Raw genomic sequence first — 20,883 nt, 5'->3', positions numbered from 1 at the left:
ACTTTCTAAAATAAGTAATAGTTAAAAGTGAGGAGTTCTCAACCTGGTTTAAATTGTGGGGCATAATTTGTAAAAAAAAAACAAGTATCAAATTTTGATTGTAAGTTTTTGACCACTAGATAAAATGTGAACAGTCCAAAGAAAATTTTTGAGAGCAAGAAACTACGAAAGTAGGTCAAGAACCACTTATGAGCGAATCGAAAATAAATTGTTTTTTTCTGAAATACTGAAATTTACTGTTTTTTCTTATAAAACATAGAAAACACTTTGTACTCTCCCCCAAAAAACTTTTAATTTCGATGATAGTTTCAAAGTTTTTGAAAAATTATCAACAATGTAGGCGAAATATTCAAAATTAGTTTTTTTTCGCGACTTCTCCTAGCATCTACTCACGACCCCTCATGGGTCACAAACCACATACTACAGTTTGGGATACTATGCACTATATCACACTCACCATTCGCCTCAGGGTATTCATCGGCCTTCGCAGCGTGTCGGTGATCCGCCGGGCCGGTGGTTTCTTCGGGTTCGAACTGGGCGTGTGCACGGCGCAACACTTGATGAACATACCCATAAAGATCACAAACAGGATGCCGAACAGGCACACCATGTACCAATTCTCCGTCACCCACTGGGCCACGGTTTGCAGGGTTTGCTTGTTGAACAGTAAATTTTTGAGCCGCACCAGCGGGCCCTCGGCGTCCACGGCACGGCATTTTAAAAATACATCACAGTATCCCTGAAAAAGATGAATTTCATTATTACGATTGTTCTTCCGAATTGCTTTCGTGCTGATCCATACTTGGAAGTTATCACAGGGTGATCCTGGACGTAAACTAATCCCACCGTCGGGTAATCCGAAGAGATGAGCAAACTCACTGGTGCTGCGACAGGTGCTGGTATCGTTCCCGTTTTGGCACGCCAGCTCGCACAGCTTCCGTTTGTCTATGTTCGGAATGATGTTGGACGTTAGGAAGCACTCAGTCATATTCCACAGCAGACAAATGGACCCAGCGCATTCACCCTTGATACACAGTTGGGTTCCTGTTGATCGAAATAAACGTTTTAAGGACATATTCAATGTATCGAAAACAATCAAATTTACCATTATTGCACTTGGTCTTATCGTCCCGTGGTTTCGGCTCGGGACACTCGGCAGTCGTACCGTTGCAAGTTGAGCTCCAGGAACACTCGGTTTCTTCCTTACAGGTCACGTTGGAGAAGCTCGAGACGAACTTGCAACTATTGCTATCACAGCACGGTCCCTGTGAAGGGCTACATTGCGTTCTGGCCCGTCGTGTACAGCCCTTTGCCGTAGCATTCAGTCCCAGATCTACTTCGCTAATCACCCGAGGATAGCAACACTTGTCGGCGCATTCTTCGTCGTTGAACCCACAGTCGCATTCCTCTCCGATTTCCACAATCTTATTGCCGCAGAATGCACCCTCCGAAGCTTGGAAGCAGTTTCGCTTCTTACTGTCCTCGATCGCGTCCAACACATTTGAAATGTTCCGCACGGAGCAAGTGGAGAATTTGCTATTGTTCGGTCGATCACCACTTGTGGCACTGGCGAACATGATGTAATTGCCGTTGATACCTCCCGGACGGCACTCAGCCGGGTAGTCATGCTGATGAAACAAACTCAAGTCAGTATTAATGTTACTCACAAAACGAACAAAATGTACTCACCGGTGACCCGAAATTATGGCCAATCTCGTGAGCCAGCGTCAGTTGGGACACCTTCGGAGGGACCCGGCTGTTGTAGTTGACAAAGGTGATGATACCCGTGTTCAAGGAACGTTTGGTGCTTTGGTACAGACCGGCCACCGTTTCCGTGTAGGTCTTGTACTTTTCGCAGATACCGCCGGAAGCACCGGATGCCGATGCGACCCAAGCCAGACCCAGGGTACCGCCGGTGAAATCTCTGTTGGGACGATTTAAAAAATAAGGATATGAGTCGACTCCATTGATTGTAACACTAACATTGCTCATAAAAATATGCAATTTATCTTGTTTAAAGTTTTTGATAAGAACTGCAAATAGTTCAGAAGTTCGAGTTATACTTAGAGTTGAGAATAAAGTGAGAAAGCAATCTGGCTAGAACAATCAGTCGTTTGGGAACTTTTTATCGACGCGTTTATTATTCAGGTATTTATCTAGGAAATTCTAATTATTCTGCCCCTCTTTGCACAACAGTTCCATGCTGGAAAACGACAATCTGAGAAAAAGACGATTAAAATGTGCAAACAATTTCGCTCCATTTTGAGTCTCTATTTGGCCTAAAATGTGTTATATTTCTACATATCACTATTTGTTGAGTACACGAACAAACCTAATAAATTTCTTTATAATAAAAGTTGAAAATTTGCCTAAAAATGCACACAAATCGTAGCGAGCCTGTTATGCGAATATATACAATATAATATGCCAATATATTTGCATACCAGTCCCATTGTGTTCGTCGGCTCGTTCGACAGTTACTAAAACATTGGTTGTTATTAAAGCACTGGTTGTTCCATTTGGTATTTATGTTCTTTGACAGTGAAAATTTAGTTATTAAAGTACAGTCAACTCTCCGTAACTCGATATTGAGGCGACTATCGAGTTAGCGAAATATCGTGTGAAAGAACACAAAATCAGGGCAACTTTGGATCAAGGTACCGTAAAATCGGGTGTAATTGATCAGAAGGGTGAAATTGATCATCGTATCACACGATTTTATTTATTCGTAATGGAGCATAACTATCAATGTAAGCTGCAGTAAATGAATGTTGCTCGTCGTAACTATTGTCAAATTGTATGTTGTGAAGTTTTTTGCGTTGAAGAATGTTTATTACTATGAAAATAATGTAAAATTTCAAAATCATGCATGGTACAGTATTGACAAACACCTATAAACTTCTATTACTAAACAAGGATTTGAACATGGTATAAACCTAAAAGTTTATGAGGATGCTTGAGATATATCCCCAAACTAGATTTCATCACCAAAACTCGCACCAATTAGTTCAAATGGTTGAAATAATTGAATATATGTTAGATATCATTGTATTCCTTAGAAAATTGCATACATTTAGGCGTTTTCCGCAAAATTCTTGAAATTTAACTATTCGTTATTTATTTGAATATTGCATTGTTAAGAATTTGACAAGCATATTCGGATTCAGGGAGCTCAATTTTATCAAGTAGAGTTGTCTTGAAAACAAACAATAATGGCATTGACAAGTGATCAATTTCACCCCGAAATAAGAAGCCCTGATTTTTTATTTTAGAGATATTTATTAACACTAAAATAACATTTGTTAGAAAACTTCGGTATATGAGTCGATGAGGCTTACCTTCGTACTTGTTTTCCTGCATTTTGTTTTTTGGCAATGTTAACATTATAGAAAACAGACTAGAAAACCCGTGAAAAGTGATCAATTTCACCCGAAATTACGGTATCCATGAAAACCCACATTTACTGCATATTCTATAACTCGATATCAAGATACGGAATATCGAGTTAAGGATAGTTTACTGTATGTCCATGAATTAATCACCAGATAAAAAAAATCATCGGATTGAATGATTTCTCAAAACACACATCATGCTGTGGAATGCGCTTACAGTCATGAGTCCCAGTCATGAGATACCCAGAAGATCATCTTTTGGATAATGTAAAAACAGAATCCGATAGAACATATTCGAGATTTTTTCAGAAAAACTGATGTAGTACGAAACTTGCTAATCTGTGATATACACTTCCAAGCAAGTACTCCAGGCAATTTTACCAGTTATCTAAAAACGCAAATCATCATTTGAAGTAGGTATTCAAAATTTGAATAAAAATCTGTAGACAGAACTTTATTTTATTTATTTTTTGTTCCTCATTTTTTTTACCCCCAAATGGTTATGGACATAAAATAAGATTGATATTTGTATAAGCCTTATCTAAAAGGAAAATCTATTATGTATCCTAATTGAAAATACAGTCGACTCTCTACATCTCGATGTTCTACATCTCGATGTCTATGTCGATGATTGCTTCGGTCCCTTCACATTCTGCATACGATTTCCCCTCTCCAAATCTCGATATCCTCCTTATCTCGATATCTCCATATCTCGATGTGTTCCTGTCGATTTCTTGTTCCCAATTTTCTCTCCATATGTCGATATGAATATTATCTAAGGTTACTAGACCAGATTTAAGCAATTTGGAAACCCGAAATGAAGTTTGTTTGTTTATTATTTTCCTAGTAACGGAGTGATTTTTAATCTAGTGTTCATTAAATTAATGTTCTTTGTCTCGATCTCTCCCTATCTCGATGGTCCCTTCGATATCGAGATGTGGAGAGGCGACTGTATATGGGGCTACCCCGTTTGGCATAAAGCCATTTGGCATAAAGTCGTTTGGCATAAAGTTTATTTTGCATAATGGTCATTTGGCATAATAGACGTTTGGCAAAAAACAAAAGAAATTAGAAAAATAAATAGTAAGGAAAGTGTACCAGTTATGGCCATAGTGGTTCCCTATTTGGTCATATGGGAAATTTTGATACCTTTACATTTTAAATCTTTTTGTATGTTTTAACATCAAAATATATATGAAATCTAACTACTACAACACACAAAAATTTTCTAAATTTGAAGACATTAAAGTAATCGCGTATGGCGAAATAGGGATCCACTATGTCCATAACTGGTACACCTACCCTACTACCTAAAAAAGGAGCTTGCGATCAAAAGAAGGAAAAATCGTCGATGAAAATGTTAGCCAACGTAGGAAAGAAGGGAAAATTGTCAATGAAAATGTTATTAGTTACAATGCAAACCATTAGTTTGACAACATAAATAGAAATAACAGCCAATGACCAAAAGAAGGAAAATCACATATGAGAATGTTAGCAAAAATAATGCCAAAAATAAAGCAACATTGTCAGATTTTCAATGGTGCACACAAACCGCCAAATTACGGTAATAGCAAAGTAGGTAGTATCCCCAAAAACATTCCCTCAACTCAGTTTCCAATGATTATGCCAAATGTCCATTATGCCGAATGACTTTTATGCCAAATTATTTTATGCCAAACGGCTTTAGACCAAATGACTTTATGCCAAATGACGTCCTCCCGAAAATACATAATTATGTGTGATATCCACTAATTTAAAAATATTTCCGAAACAACATGAATACATGACATTTACCATGACCTAAGCAAGTGTGTTTTAAATACAGTTAAGTATCTAGGGCTCATGCTAGATAAGAATTTAACTTTCATAAATCACATTGAGGGCATTCAAGCTAAATGTAATAAATATGTAAAATGTCTCTATCCCCTTATTAATAGAAAATCAAAACTTTGTTTTAAGAACAAGCTTTTGATATCCAAACAAACTTTCAGGCCAGCCATGTTGTATGCTGTACCAGTATGGACTAGCTGTTGTAATTCCAGGAAGAAAGTTCTGCAAAGAATTCAACATAATATTTTGAAAATGATTCTAAAGCTTCCTCCCTGGTATAGTACCAATGAGTTACATAGAATATCCAATCACAGACAAACAGACGCCACACTCTTATCAATGTCCATCAACCACCTTTTTAACGGTCGATTCAAATATATGGTAGGTGGCCAATCCACCACCCGTAGCGCTCGCATCGTTTTTGTTCGCATTTGACGTTTACACATTACCGCCATCTGTTGGCCCGTCGGCCAAACACACTGATTTTAGCATTGGGCGTACATGTCTTCGTGACTTTGATGTTGATCGAGATTTGTTCTAAGTGTTACGTCTGTTTGTCTGTGATCCAATGTTGAAACATTGGAACAAATGTCAAATAAAATAATCAATAATTTCAGGCAAAAATCGTTACAATCTTGTATTGCCACGATTAATGCGTTATATGTTTAGGTTAAGTTAGGTTAAGTAAATTGAAAACTTTATTTTTTTTTCTTTTATAAGCAGGTGAAATCAACTCACCTGTAAAAAATCTGAACTACTACGGCAAATGAAATGTAATATGTTGTTAACAAAATGTTAATAAAATCTTAAATTTGTTTTACCAAATTAGGATGTTAGTGTTGTCTAATAACACAGAACACATAGAAATAAGAAATGAATTTAATGTTTGGAATGATGCTAATAAAGAACCTGAAAAAAATACAGTCAAACCTCCATGAGCCGATATCTGAAGGGACCAACGACTCATGAAAACATCGAGTCATGGAACAGAAATGCTTTGAAAAGCTGTTTGAACGAATCATCATAGTTACCATGAAATTTTGTTTTTAGTATGGTTCTAGAACATCGACTCAAGGAGGTTTCACCACTGTATCCTTGATTTTTCTTTACTTCGACTACTAGCAAATATGGGCAGTCCTGCAAGGATAGTTTCAATAATTGAGTTGAAAATTCACCGTTTTTTGTAGTATGATCGAAAGAGCACATTTTTCGAAGTGTAACTCGATTTTATTGCGCTTTAATATCTTATTTTTCATACAGTAAATGATTGAAAAAGATTTCATTCCGTCGACTCAATGACATTTAAATTTACACAATGACAGCTCGTCCCGAAGTAAAATTTACAGAGGGGTGATTCAAACGCGATTTCCATACTAAATTGAAACGTGTTTTAAAAATAGTTCCAGGGCACGGAAAACTATGAAACTATGGATTCTGGCTCAGTTTTTAACGTAGAATCAGATGTAAAAAACAGGATACCCTTTAACAAGCCAATTGTCCATGGGTGCTCCCAATAATACCTCAAAAATGCAACCAGATACTAACCCAGGAGTTCTTTATTAGATTCCTCAAAAAAAAAACATCTTTGAATTCTACAGGAATTTCTATATAAATTTCTCAAGGATTTCCTCCTAATTTCTCACGTATAACTATTAGAGGGAATTCTCCAACAGTTCATCCCGAAGTTATCAACAACAATGAAATCAAACAACGTTTCACTGCAAGATACGAAACAACTTTATCGACGCATGCCTTGAGAAATTTACACGAAGAACTTCGAAGAGAAATATCGGGGAAAAATAAATTATATTTTCATATTGCTATTGTTGATGGAGGAGGAGATAAAGGAATTCTTGCAAGAATTCGTGAAATGTTTCGTTGAAGAATTTTTGGAAGAATTCTGTGGGAATTTCATACTCAATGTTGAAATATAAAAATTAAGTTAAATTTTTAAAATGAAAAAAAAAATAAAAGTACAGAGCATTTCCTAAAAATTTGAAGAATAATCCCCAATAATTACGCTTTTCTTAAATTATATATACTGCCAGTGGACGCATAACTGTTACATGTTACAAAACTTAGAACATGAGCATGGATGATCGCTTCGTAGTTACGCTCCGTGAATGACCAGAACAATCGAAGATGCACAGAGATTTAATGAATGGAGCTTGGGATTAACTAATTATTCTCAATGTGCACACATTGAAAGTTCAAAAGTTAATCACGGCGACGGCCACGCCCAATGCGGTCATCGGGGAAGGGAAGGTATGTTAGTTAGACAACCATTGTTAGTAGAGACCGAAAGGAAGGATATTGGATTAGTGGGGTAAGTTATGCATCCCCATGTTGGCCAACAAACGTTATATTCTAAGAAATAAAATACGGACTTAGAGTTTTACACCCTTCCCCTTGAATTCGAAATTGCATTTTTTGATAGACTAAAGAAAATGTATGCAAGGTGATTGCCATGACCCTTACTTTTATCCTTGTATCACACTTCAGGGGTTCGTCCATTAACCCTTCAAAGTTTTATTTTTGATCTAAATATCATTTTTCGCCTTCTAAAATCGATTTAAGCACATAGGTACCGTAATCCGGGGTAACATTGATCATTTTTATGAATGTTCCTTAAATATTTCGTTTGAAAATGCAAATGTTGCAAATTTTATAGTTTTAAAACAAGTACTGCCACCCATAGCTCATGACTATATACTGTGTTTTGTTTTTTGAAAGATTTAAGCAAGTTTAAAAAAAATGATTTAACTGATTTTTTGATTTAGCTGATATGGGGTAACGTTGATCACCTATGTAAACAACGTTCGGTAATATTGAAAATGTCGTTACTTACTTAAATCATGGACTCCGAAAGCGAATATGAAGGTCAAATGTGTACAGGTCATTCACTTTTTGAGATATTTTTAAATTAAAAACACCTCGAACCACGGAATACGCCTAAAGGTAGGCAATTGTCTAAGGGAATTCTATATTCTTAACAATAATTCATTATTGTTGCCTAATTGAGCATACGTATGGAAGTTTTGACAACGGAATCGTTTTTAGCGGTGCCATTTTTAGTAAGAACCGCATTTTTCTTGCTCATATCGTTTGCAGAACTTATGGGAGACATGAATCTTCGGTAGTGTCGTCTTTACCCATTGAAATCATTGTTTCGAAGAGTTGACAAATTTACGCATAAGGTTAACGCAATTTTCGCAAAAATCTTCACTTTCATTAGCTTATGAATATAAAAAAGAGAAGCACCATTGATGATTTGGAAAAGTTCCATCAATAGATGATGATATGAACTTTCTACGAGATGAGTCATTTCGATCAATGTTACCCCGCTGATCAATGATACCCCGGATTACGGTGATGATTTATTTTTATTCACGAAATTATGAATTTTGGTTTTTGATTTTTCTAATGTTTATTTTTGAACATCCCTATCATTTTTTATTTTGTTTTTCCTGAAGCTTCTTCTGGTTACCGGTTTTTGCCAAAGGTTATTTCGAAAAATATTTTTTTTTTCTGAAGCATATTTTATTTTCCGTGTAGCTAACGAAAAAAAAAATTGGATTAAATTTAATATCACCAAAATCATCTTCTATGATAGGTTGATTGTGGAAAAATATAAGATATAAGATTTTACTATTACACGATAAATGAGACACTTGTACTTGTCTTTGCTTGTACTGCCCTTCGTCCCATGTTCTATGTGAACATCATAGACTGCGGGTAAATATGCGTACCGTTTTGATTCATATTACGGACAGCTTCAAATTCCGGACACTCTACTTTGTATGGGAAACATTTCACGCGAAATGTTTCAATTTGTGCTGTTCAAAAGTTCTCAATTTCAAGGCTCGTTTTAGTAAACTTTTTCCATATCTTTTAAAATTTATAATGCCCAACTACCTTAGATGTCTCTTTGGTGGTTTAACGATTTCGATTGATGATTTGACTGTTCCATTAATGATTATCATGAGCTGTCCGGAATTCGATTTAAAGTGTCCGGAATATGAGGCAAAAATGAGGAAGCGTCCGGAATAAGAATCTTGAAAATTCCACACATTTTGATTTATTTAACATTATTGAAGTTGCGGAAGCGTATTCTTCACCCACCGTTCGAATGTAAAGGGCTTCCGACGCTCGATAGCGTTAAGGAATCATCTATCTATATAAATAAAAATGGAATGGTGTTTGTATGTCACGAAATGGCTAACGAACGGGTCAGCGGATTTGGATGATTCTTTCTCCATTTTGTTCGTCAAGGGTTCCGACGTGTTTGTGTGTATAAAAGTTCCAGGATATTTACCGGGAAAGTCGGAAAAAACGAGAGTGAACGGAACTGTCATTTTGTATGGGACGATTCGTAGCGGTTTTCAACAGCCTACTTGACGGCAAGACGAAGTTTGCCGGGACCACTAGTACAGAATGATTTAATTTGTATGCTCTATGCTGGGTTATATTTCCCTGAGTCCTTAAGTGTCCGTAATATGAATCAAAACGGTATAAGGGCAATCTAGGTCACAAAATAATTAAATTTTCAAATATTTTTCAAAAATACAAAAAAAATCTCAAAATCAATAACTTTCCGAATAGGCGTGTTGTGGTCTTACCTCTAAGCCTAAAATATAATCATTTTGGTTTCACAGTTATGAAAATATACAAAAAAAATCCCAAGGGTACCCCGGCGGGGTTGGTTCACCCATGGTAAGATTTTTTGGATGAAAATTAAAAATAAATTTGTCGCGTACGAAATCTCAAAACCCCCTTCCCTTCAAAATATGTTACGTAATTAATGGACGACCGCTTTATTCTGTACAAAAACATCTTCCTCCCAAATTTTGCAGCCTTAGGCCACCAATACTAAGTTCAGCCCTGCTAACAAATAGAGCTATCCCAGATTCTCTCCCGTCGTCTATCACCTATAGCAAACGAGTTAAAAGGGAAGTTATCACCGGATTTGAAGGACATTTAGTCAAGATTTGCACCTCAAATGCAAACAGCAATATCTCCCGCTGCATTTCCCGCATTTAGAGCCTTCAATGACACTCATGATTGAGGAAATTCGTGCACCCAACACGTTTTTGAACTACTGTACTGGAGATCCACGTGATTTTCGCGAAAATTCAAGCCTACTACTATTACCATTCCCAGCACTGGTTACTAGACTAGATTTAAGGGATTCAAAACAATTTGCAAAAACGAAAGACGTCTGTTTGTTTTGAACTTTCCTAGTAACGGAGTGATTTTCAATCGAGTATTCATTAACAATGTGTTCTATGTCTCGATCTCTCCCTATCTCGATGGTCCCTTCGATTCGTCATCAAACGTCAACATCCAACCGCAAAATCACTAGTGTTTGGAGGGGATTTTAACCTTCAAATTGCCAAATAACCTCCAAGTTAGTTCTAATACACTCCGTTATATGAAATATGGTGGCGCGTCGATAATCGCAAGTTTATCGTTAAACAGTCAATATCGAGATGTGTAGAGGCGACTGTAATACCCTTTAAAATGCGAAAGATTGCTCTTTAGAAACGCGTCTCTCTATCAGTCCAAAATCATATCCATTGACAAGAAAACACACCGATATGCATCAAAATCCTAGTAGGGTGGAAGCACCGGTTTGTAGCCACAGTGGATTATAAACCGTTTTACATAGCCAATCAGCATGAAACCTTTTGTGTTCAGTAGATCACATCTACATGATAGAGCTACATTCATTTACTCGTCCGAATTGATTGAAAACAATTTAATTTTTCTTATAATTTTGACTCCCCTACACCTAATTTGACCAGGGTACTTCTAATTAGAGTTACATATATCTCAGGTGCACATAAATGTACTGACGAGCCTCCAACCAAACCGTCTCTCAGTTCATCGGAATCCTAGTGTGCTGCGCTAGACGAAGGCTCACGAAAATTCTAAAAGCGCGCGCAGGGCGATGTGCTCTTGGGGAGACTCGTCTCATGCGCTGCTCGGCGCTACGGCTCGCCATCGGAATTCAAGTTGTGAAACAACTACTTAGTAACGAAGAGCCTCTACAACTATTTTCGACCCATTATTCAGGTGTATAGATGGCCTACATGATATGGTCGAAGACTCGCAATCCAAGAGTTACAGTTTCGATCCTCATTGAAAACTTTTGTAATCACTTCAATTATTGCGCTGAATTTTAAACAGCACATGTGACGGAGCACATGAGACCGCAGTGAAGACACATCTTTGAAAAAATGAGGCGCACCAAAAATGGTCTCCTAATGTACAGAGCGCCCGTGCGCTTGCAAGCAATGAGGCTCCTGCACCTAAGCCTACAGCACGTGCACAGTAACTCTACTTCTAATTTGGCCACTCTCATAAGAAATCAATGTGATTGGCCAATTTAGGAACCGAAGTTAAGTCTCTGGCCGAAACTGGTTCTGGTTACACACATAATATGGTTTGAAAGCTTGCATTTGACATATTTGCAATATGACGTATATGAATATGAATACGGCTTCCCATATAATTTTTGTTGACATTTTCTCTTAGGCTGGCCAAAACCGGTGCTTTTACCCTACTCCTAAAGTATTAATTATCTTTCATCCATATTCCATATTAACCTTCCTTAGTCCCTAACAAAAAGTTACGGATTGCGATTTAGGGTCGTTTTCGACCCGAAAATTCAAACAGCTCACAAAAATCTGTTTGTTGACCGAATTTAGTTCTGTTGGGCTTAAATAAAGGCACATATGTCTAGTTTCAGAAATTATTTCGGAGATCCGGATTTGGTCACTGTGGCCACCGGGAACGTGCTACATCTGAAAAAAGTCCCTTTAGAGACTCTTGCTTTGACAACCTGTAGATTCGTAACTAAACAAGTAATCTGAACCGTCTTCATATTGTTGAATAGGTAAATAGGTAAATAGGTTTGAAATGTAATACAACTTAGATAAGTAAATTTGTGGGTGAACAGAATTAATCTGCATTATTCCGCAAAATATACTTACAATGTTAATAATTTGCGCCGTTTAAATGCATATAGTTTATGAGCATTTGAAAATCCAAATGAACATAACTTACCGATAGGTGAACACGTAGGCCAGGCAGAAAATCTCATGGTTGCCCAGCGAGTGCAGATTCAGGAAGTTCGACACATCGATGTTCTCCATGCAGAACGGGTTGGACTCTCCGTTGTAATTTTCGTTGCAGGCCGAATCGTCGTCGATTTTGATTCTTTGCACCTAAAATGAGCGAGATTGCATATTAAATATTGGAAAAAGTCCTATTTCAGAGCGGCGATCAGACTCACCTCGAATCGAATATTACGATGTTCTATCCGCCCGTCGAACTTGGTATTCCGGTAGATGTAGTTGACGGCCGTTACGTGGTGAGCAATTAGCGAGAGGATTTCCTCGCGAGTTTTCTCATCAATTTCCGATTTGCGACCTCGGTCGTGCTGGAAAATAAGATAAATAGTGAGGATACGACCACCACAAGTCACCGCCAGTGAATCGGTGATATCTTTATCGCTGGATGTTTTACGAGTCTGCGACGCGGATTAGGTTAACCATAAATGATAGCTCTGTTTTGGCGGAGAACAAGCACGGAGACAAATTGTCGTTTGTCTTTTTCCGTATGAATTACATGGCATTGAGCAATATAAGAAGGAGGTTCGGCAATAAATCACCATGGGCGACTTGCACAATATGGCATACGATGCCAGACGCCATAAAAATATGGTTTTTACAAATTTATGACCTTTGAGAGTTACTTTCGGCTCCTTTTTAAAGAATAAAGAAGTGAATAAAATTCAACCAGATAGCTGAAACCGGCACATTGTTATGAAGCTCATGAAACATCTGATACACTACTCCACCTATCACAAACGTCGGAAGTGGTACTGAAGTTCATCGCAAGAGCTTCGCCATGCCGACTTTAGAGTTGAGTGGGGCAAAAGTTCGAGTGGGGCATAAGCTTCTTGTTAAGATTTTCTAGCTCAATTCAAAATAAAGGTTATAAATGTCATGGTTATTCGAATGTTATTCAAGTAAGAGATATTAACTCCAAATATTATAGAAATCTATTGAGAATTAGAAAATATATGATTATTTTTTTGGTTTAAGACGTGAACATTTTAATTTTTGGTCGAAATTTCATTGCATGGAACAAATTAAAAACAAATCGTTTTAAATTTTTTTATCATAAGGTTGCTTTGAGATTTATTATTTTTGGGTATATTCCAGTCAACCATATTTTGAGTAAAATTCTTATCAATATTTAGTGTGTATTTTTCTACAAACATCAATTTATGACTATTAAAAGGTATTCCTGTCAAGGCGCAAAAGTTCGTTTAAGACAATCAATTTCCAAACTGGTATTACTAAAAAAGGGTAAATATTTTGGCACTAGTTTGTTCAGCATAATTGTAGTCAATAGGTACGGTATTTGTTTCTTTCGTACTGTTAGTGAAACTTTGATTATTCCCTAAGGTCGAACTTTGGCTCCGCCTGACTCTACTTTCGCTAATCGACTCCGATGATCACATTCGTATCCCAAAAGGATAAGCGCCGCTCCTTAATGTACGCGCATTATAACTAGGAAACCGATATCGACGCTCACTCCGAGCAGCTCCTCGAAATGCGATATGCCAAATTGCCGTTCGTTGTCGCCATCGTTTGGCTGGCACTTCATGGGAGGACACAGAGCGCCACACGATAGGCCCATTCATTAAAACAAATGAAGGAATTTATCATTTCGGTTCCTCCGAAGCAGGATGAATAAATCATCCCGCAATTTATTACCTCCGATAGAGAACAACTATAGGTGCAGCGGGGTGCGGTCACTACACGGGAAAAAATTATGTGGTAAAAATTACTATTTTAGCTGACTACGCCCATTCTTGAAACTACCATGGAATTTCAGACCAATTTACTATGTTTACGGTACATCCCACCACATTACTGGTAAATTTGACAGAAATAATTTACAACAATCTGATTTCGACAACAGACATGGTAAAATCAAGCGCATTTCTGGTCTGCTGAAAATTGCCGGTGCGAGCGCTTAAGTTAACCCCCTAAAATGGTAGTTTTTACCGCACAATTTTTTTGCGTGTAAAGACCGGAAAACTATAGACAGATGATAATAAGTCTTCGAGCTGTTTAGTAGAATACCTATAAGTAGATGAAAAACCGAATTTAGTACTATACCATTTAATTCTACCAGACAAGTCGAGTCTAGTACACGACTTTGAAGACGGCCTTACAATTGAGGTCGAAATACGCGTATCTGTCAAAGGATACAAACTCTAGTGGAATTAAATGGTATAGTACTAAATTCGGTTTTCCATCTACTTATAGACAGATATTGACATGACTTTGTTTGTGGTTTGTTGGCGACAAAGTGAGAGGACCAACAAAACAACACTGAACAGGAACCACGAAATATGAGTTTTCATAAGAATTCCTCAAAGAACCTGAAAGATCAATTGTGAATCAGAGGGGTGAGAATGAAATATTAAAATATTGATGTACAATTTTAATGGTGTGCTCTTTCCAGTTATCAAAAGTTACCAACAAAAATAAGATTTCTAGGACAAGTAGGTAGTAAATTTCAAATAAATCATAGAAAAAAGCTTGAGAATAAAGTAAATTGCTAATTTAAGGGTTTCATAGAACATCAAGCTTCTAGAAGGACTAACACTATTTAATTTTTTTATTTCCATCATATTCAATGTTATTGGTAAGTAATATCAAACTTCAATTGAAGACGGTTTTATCACTTTGTTACTAATGCGGACACAATGTCGGCCATTCGAAATAATACCGAGGCAACGATGGTATACTTATCTAAAGCTCATCACTGCAAGTCGTTTTAAAAAAATCCGAGCTCCGAGTTCAACTTTCAGGATACTTCCACTTTTACGGATGTTCCTTATCTTCCGGAGGACCAAGAAATAGTCATTCGAAATCACATGGAGGCAATGATTCTATAATTAACTTGAAGCTCATCATTGCAAGTCGAAAAGTTGAAAAAATATCAGCTCATTAGACCAATTTTCCATACATATCCTCTTTTGCGGATGTTCCGGGTCTTCCTGAGGACCTTGATTGCACAATATTAGCCGAGGATACATAATTTAAGTTTTCTGTTAAGGTGAAACATCTCGGAATCCAAAGATGGCCGTCACAATGGACGACTTGTGCCCCTACTCACGTTTTCAAAGGCACAAAACTGGAGAAATAGTTGGCAAACGTTTCTGATCTTCTTATTTTGAGCTTTCTGCTAGTGCACAAAGCCAAATAAAAAGTTCATTGTTGTTGGATGCTTTCTTCGCGAGATTTGTGCCTTTGAAGTTTCAGTGCAATCTTAGAAGTTGATTCCAAACTGTGTCATCTTAAAATAGAGGGGCTTAAACACCATTTACTATAATTAATCTGTTTAGAAAAGGAAGTTCATCGATTTTTTACCCGACCTGACCCAGGAGGACACCGGCCATGGGAAAAAATTGCTTCACTTGTGCCAGTATATGAAACTAGAAGCCTTTGGATTTGGATAACAATTTGAAAAAAAAAAAAATTTAAACCAATCGGATACAGGTTTAAGAGGTTATTAAGTGATGTACAGACTTACTAAGGAGTTCATACAAGAAAATACTTCACACCATGAATTGGGGTTTTGAATTTTTTCAAAGGATATCAAATTGTGCTTCCAATAGAAATAACAGCAATAAAATTTCGCTTATTGAAAGAAGGAGAACATAATGACAGCTCTTTTTTTATCATAAACTTGATTGGTTTCGGTTTATCCAACCCAATTTTGACTTTTTTCCCTCAATTTGGCTCTTCTGTGGGATAACCCAAATTTAGGTTAAGGTGACACGGGAGACCGTGTTATTTTCCCTATCTTTTGTCTCACTCTAACAATTATCATCAAAACTTTGTGAAAGCAAATCTTGAGTTTTAGTGAACCGATGAAGCTGAAAATGTTTTGGGTTGTGCACTACATATATAGAATCATAGTGATACATTTTCGCATCGATATATGGAGTGGTTCTTGGGATTTGCCTCTTCAAATGGATAGGGTGATTATGATGACGTCCCGTGCGGCCTTAACTGGCATATAGCTCCTCAGTAGGTAGTTTTCGTTTAACAACAGCGAAAAAAAAACAACTGAATGCAAAAAAAATCTACTCAGCGTTAGCTTTCGAAGACTCCGTAGTGGGTTGAAACAAATTAAATTTAGATAAACTCGAAAGAACCCAAATTTGGCTTATTCCATGGATGGGGTTCCATGGGTCGGTGCGTTTCTTTCTGTTTTGACAACAATGCTGTTGTGAGAGAAGCAAAACAATCCAACCGTGAGTAAAAACTAAATGCGTATCATATTGTGGGAATTCAGAATAGTCCACCAATGAAAGAGAGGATGTGCCACAGTTGTGTCGTCTAACGGTGAGGGCCTGTTCGCAAATTTCATAACGCAGAAGGGAGTGAGTGGGTGTCCTCGAAATGTTACGGTTCATACAAAATGCGTAGCGTATCTATACAAAAAGCGTTACAAGGGGATGGGTAGGTGTCAAAAATGGCCATTTTCAACGTTATGAATATTGTGAATGAACCTTGACTGTTGTATTCATCGAGTTAATGTTCATTCTACTATCAGCGCATTACACAGTAAAGGAACTTTGCCGCGTATACCACAAACATATGAATGTAAAAGGAACATTCTATACCTAGTTTGTTACGCCATGCACTTGATATCCAAACAACCAAAACAAACTTGCCAGCTGTCACTTGGCTTTTCAAAAAGTCGAAATGGGGAATCTGACATATTGGACTACCTCCTTTTCATATGCCTTGTGTCAAACCGTCTACACAGAAAAATGACGTAACACTTAAAACAAATCGCGATGAAAATCTTAGTCGACAAATACGTACGCCCGCCCAATTAAATCGGTGTGTTTAACCGATGAGCTAACAGATGGCGGTAGTGTGTAAACGCCAAACGCGAACAAAACCGGTGCGAGCGCTGCGAGTGGTGGATTGACCTCCTACAATATATTTGAATCGACCGTTGAAAAGGTGGTCGATGGACAACGATGAGAGTGTGGTGTCTGTGCCGTCTGCGTCTTCCTATGGGCCTTTTCATAAGACGTTCCAAATCAGCTGATCGGGAAGCTCTTTGACAGTTCCTCTATGGGAATGACAGCCTCGTGTTTGCACCGATCCTCCACCGATGTAAACAAATGCATGGACGGACATGTCACATGAAAAGGTCTATCTACGGTGTAGAATATAATAGATGGTACACTCTTCATAAGTACTGTGCAAAAGGATAGGACACGAAACGGTTAAGGAAAGGTTCCGCTACCGAAATTACTTGGGCTGAACGCTGCTGAGAAGGAGAGTTGATTTCATAACGATGCATCGCCAACCATGCAAATAGATGTAACGCTTATCATGCAAATCAAATGGAGCTGTCACTTTTCCGTACGGAAAAATGTTACGCTCTTTAATCCGCAAATAAACGTGACATTTCGCTCATACAGCTGTCAAAACTACTTTGGTAAAAAGGAGACATTTTACTGAGTGCTTTACTTTTCAAGTCCGTACTCCGTCTTAGGAAAGTTGTATATTCAGAAAATTTCTTTATATTCACCTTGAACAATTAGCACATGTTTACAATCAAATTTGATGTTTATATTAGTAAAGCGCCTGCCTTGTTAATTTTGTATGTCATGTACCTATCAAACCAGCAAAACGAATGAGGGTTATTTTCTAATTCGAAGAAGAACAACCATTCAAAGTTTCTTCGCGTGTGTATAGGCTTTTTCATGTGACAGATCGTTTTTTTTTTTTGCATCTGTTTATATTGCTGTTTGCATTTGAGATGCAAATTTTGACTAAACGTCCTCCAAATGCGGTAAAACAAAACAATCAAAGGACACCTAGCAACGTTTTTCAAAATCACCGCCGACCTAGCAAGAAAAATCTATCTTTGACATCGCATTTCTTGTAGAAAATCTTACCGTATTTGGTGTTCCCGCATTTGATATTTGCGTTTCAAATGCACACAGCAATACCGGTGCAAACATGAGACTGTCATTTCTATAGAATACATTCTACATTCATTTATACATTCTAATCAGGTGGTCCAGATCATTGTGCCACTCTGCAGGACGTCTCTACCTATTTGCTCTGCATAAGAACAGCGCGAGAGTAAAAGAGAGATCTAGTGGCACGCATCAATGATCTGCGCCACCTGAGTAAAATCCATAACAATGGATGATCACTGGATTGTCGGAACGACAGTTTGCAGTTCCTCAATGCAATGTTGTATAAATTTATTTTTTTCTTCAAAATTCCAAAATATTTTTTTTTTCAACCAATACCAGAGCTAAAAAATTAAAGTGAAATAACACCCCTTAACCCCCCTCAAAAACCTAATTTATCCAAACAGTATTTCAATTTTTTTTAGGAAGGTCTAAAGTCCTCCAGAGTTGTAATACTTCCATCGATTTCCGTACGAAATTTCTGAGGCTTCAATCAGGATTTTTCTTAGGATACTCCATGACTTTAATCAATTATACATCTATAAAAAAGGCGTTTCCATAAAAAACATGAACAAACAATGTTGCAATCAGGGCAAGTATTTCGAACCAAAATTTTGTTAATTTGTATTTAATAGTATATGATTTGTTTATCAATAATTTGACTATTGAAATAAATAATTGACTATTTGATTATACTGATGAGAATGCATTCATATTACAGTAACTATTAAATAGTATTTAACTAATTCGGTTCGTCTCAAGCTCGTCGAAAATCAATGGAGCTCGAGTGCTGCCATGGGAAAGAGAGGGTCAAGGAATTCATCCGAGGAGTCTTTCTAAGATGTCTCCAGGAAAGTGTCAAGGAAAATTTTAAGAAATAATTAGAGAAATTCTTGAATAAATCCGGGATAGCAGCCGGATGCTTTCCTAGGCACTTTTGATTCGCTTCGGTAATTTGGAATGCTACTAAGCTCATAAATATGCGTCCACAATATGCGTCGTATTGATGTGTTCATACTGTAAAGTTTTGAAGACAATTCTAGGGCCTAGATAAAATGCTGGAGAAATTCCTAGAAGAATTTGTTGAGAAACTTCATGAGGAATCCTCGGTTAGTAAATCTTGAAAGAGTTCCGAAACGATCCATGTAGTAATTGTTTAAGCCTTTGTGGATAAGTTCTTGAGAAAATAGCTGAATGAACTGAATGAAACTGAATCCAGGGAGATTTTTCCTAAAAGATTACTTGAGAAACGTTAGAAGGATTGCAGTAGTAATCCCTAGATGAAATGCTGGAGAAATTCCTAGAAGAATTTGTGGAGCCACTTCATGAGGAATCCTTGGTCGAATTGATTGAGAAAATCTTGGAAGCGTTCTGAAATGATCCATGCAGAAATTTGTGAAGCCTTTGTGGATAAATTCTTAAAAGAAACCTTAAAAAATGGCTGAAAAAACGGATCAGGGATTGCTAGAAGAATTTCTGTATGGCTTTCTGCGTTTCTTTAAAATGTCTGGAAAACGACTTATGTGTGTTTTCCTATTAGAACTCCTGTAATCTTTGGAAGATATCCTAAGTTAGATTAATTAAAGGAATTAGTGGAAAAATCTCTAGATGGAATCCTAGATCGAGATAAAACTGCGAACAGTTTTCTTTGATTTCATTGTGGTATATCCGTGTCCTTTGTTAAGTCTACACCATTACTATTGAGAACTACTGAAGAAGTCGTTTTTATACAAAGGACCCTTCTAGAAAAATATACAGCGGTTACACCTAGTCATAATAATTAGTCATTTTGTTTCACATGCAAAACAAATGGACATTATTTTTAACAGTAGGTGACCCATAACAGTGTTACCACTGTAAGTATACTTTTTAAAGAAATTAGTTTCTCACCATTATACTCTCAAAAACGCACCCCTCATTTAGGTGCCTCAACTAAGCTAGTTGAATGATACTGATTTTGATTATGTATCAGTACCGTAATTCATAAGTATTAACAAGAAGAGCTACAACAAGAATACAATATGGTACAACTTACCCCGTGAATTCTGGGAAAATTTCCAGGATACCACCAGTGGAAATTGCTAAATGTAGTAGCGTTGGAGTGCTCGGGTTTTTTTTTTGTTTTGGGACAAATTATAGAGAAATTTCTCTGAGAATCCCTTGAAAATGCTGAAGCAATTTCTGCATTGATAGAGAAATTCATATATAAATTTCAGGAGAGATCCATAGACTGTATTCCTGAAAAAACCTCTGGTGAAATCACAAGGAGAATTCCTGAAGCTTTTTTCTCGAGGAATCTGAGAAGTAATTTCGTAATAACTTTTGGAATACTCGCTTACACTGAACCAATAAATATCATAGAAAGTATTAAAAACCTCACATACCCTTCCAAAACTTGAAATCCGATACATGTTATGTGTATCCATTGATATTCAATTAAAGAACACATAAAACACATTAAGATATTTCATACCATTCATTTACCAACACTGTGGATTGTATATGAACAAAAGTCATGTATGTAATCCGATGAATGTTATGTGATTTGCCGATGTAAAAATTCTGTCTTATTTTTGTTGGTACTTTCGTGATGACGGAGTTTGGCTCTCAAGATATAATTGT

The 20,883-nt window shown here is 37.1% G+C and overlaps 1 protein-coding gene across 6 annotated transcripts in view; it reads right to left on the bottom strand.

Annotated features, from left to right (window-relative positions):
* LOC5575585 (disintegrin and metalloproteinase domain-containing protein 10) overlaps window positions 1-20,883 on the bottom strand; it is a 290,899-nt gene that overhangs the window by 10,814 nt on the left and 259,202 nt on the right. For all 6 annotated transcript variants that reach the window (XR_002500943.1, XR_002500942.1, XM_021847790.1 and 3 more), the window contains exons 7-12: window positions 12,520-12,666; window positions 12,291-12,451; window positions 1,690-1,924; window positions 1,106-1,628; window positions 803-1,044; window positions 458-739 (exon numbers count right to left, since the gene is read on the bottom strand). Coding sequence is in view for 4 of the 6 variants with exons in the window: in XM_021847790.1 (XP_021703482.1) it covers window positions 458-739; window positions 803-1,044; window positions 1,106-1,628; window positions 1,690-1,924; window positions 12,291-12,451; window positions 12,520-12,666 (1,590 nt within the window). In the remaining 2 variants the exon portion in view is untranslated. The remainder of the gene's footprint in view (window positions 1-457; window positions 740-802; window positions 1,045-1,105; window positions 1,629-1,689; window positions 1,925-12,290; window positions 12,452-12,519; window positions 12,667-20,883) is intronic.

The sequence above is a fragment of the Aedes aegypti genome, chromosome 2 (assembly GCF_002204515.2).
Source record: "Aedes aegypti strain LVP_AGWG chromosome 2, AaegL5.0 Primary Assembly, whole genome shotgun sequence".
Taxonomy (NCBI): Eukaryota; Metazoa; Arthropoda; class Insecta; order Diptera; family Culicidae; genus Aedes; species Aedes aegypti.
Note: the sequence above shows the minus strand (reverse complement) of the source record. Positions and strands in the feature narration are given on the sequence as shown.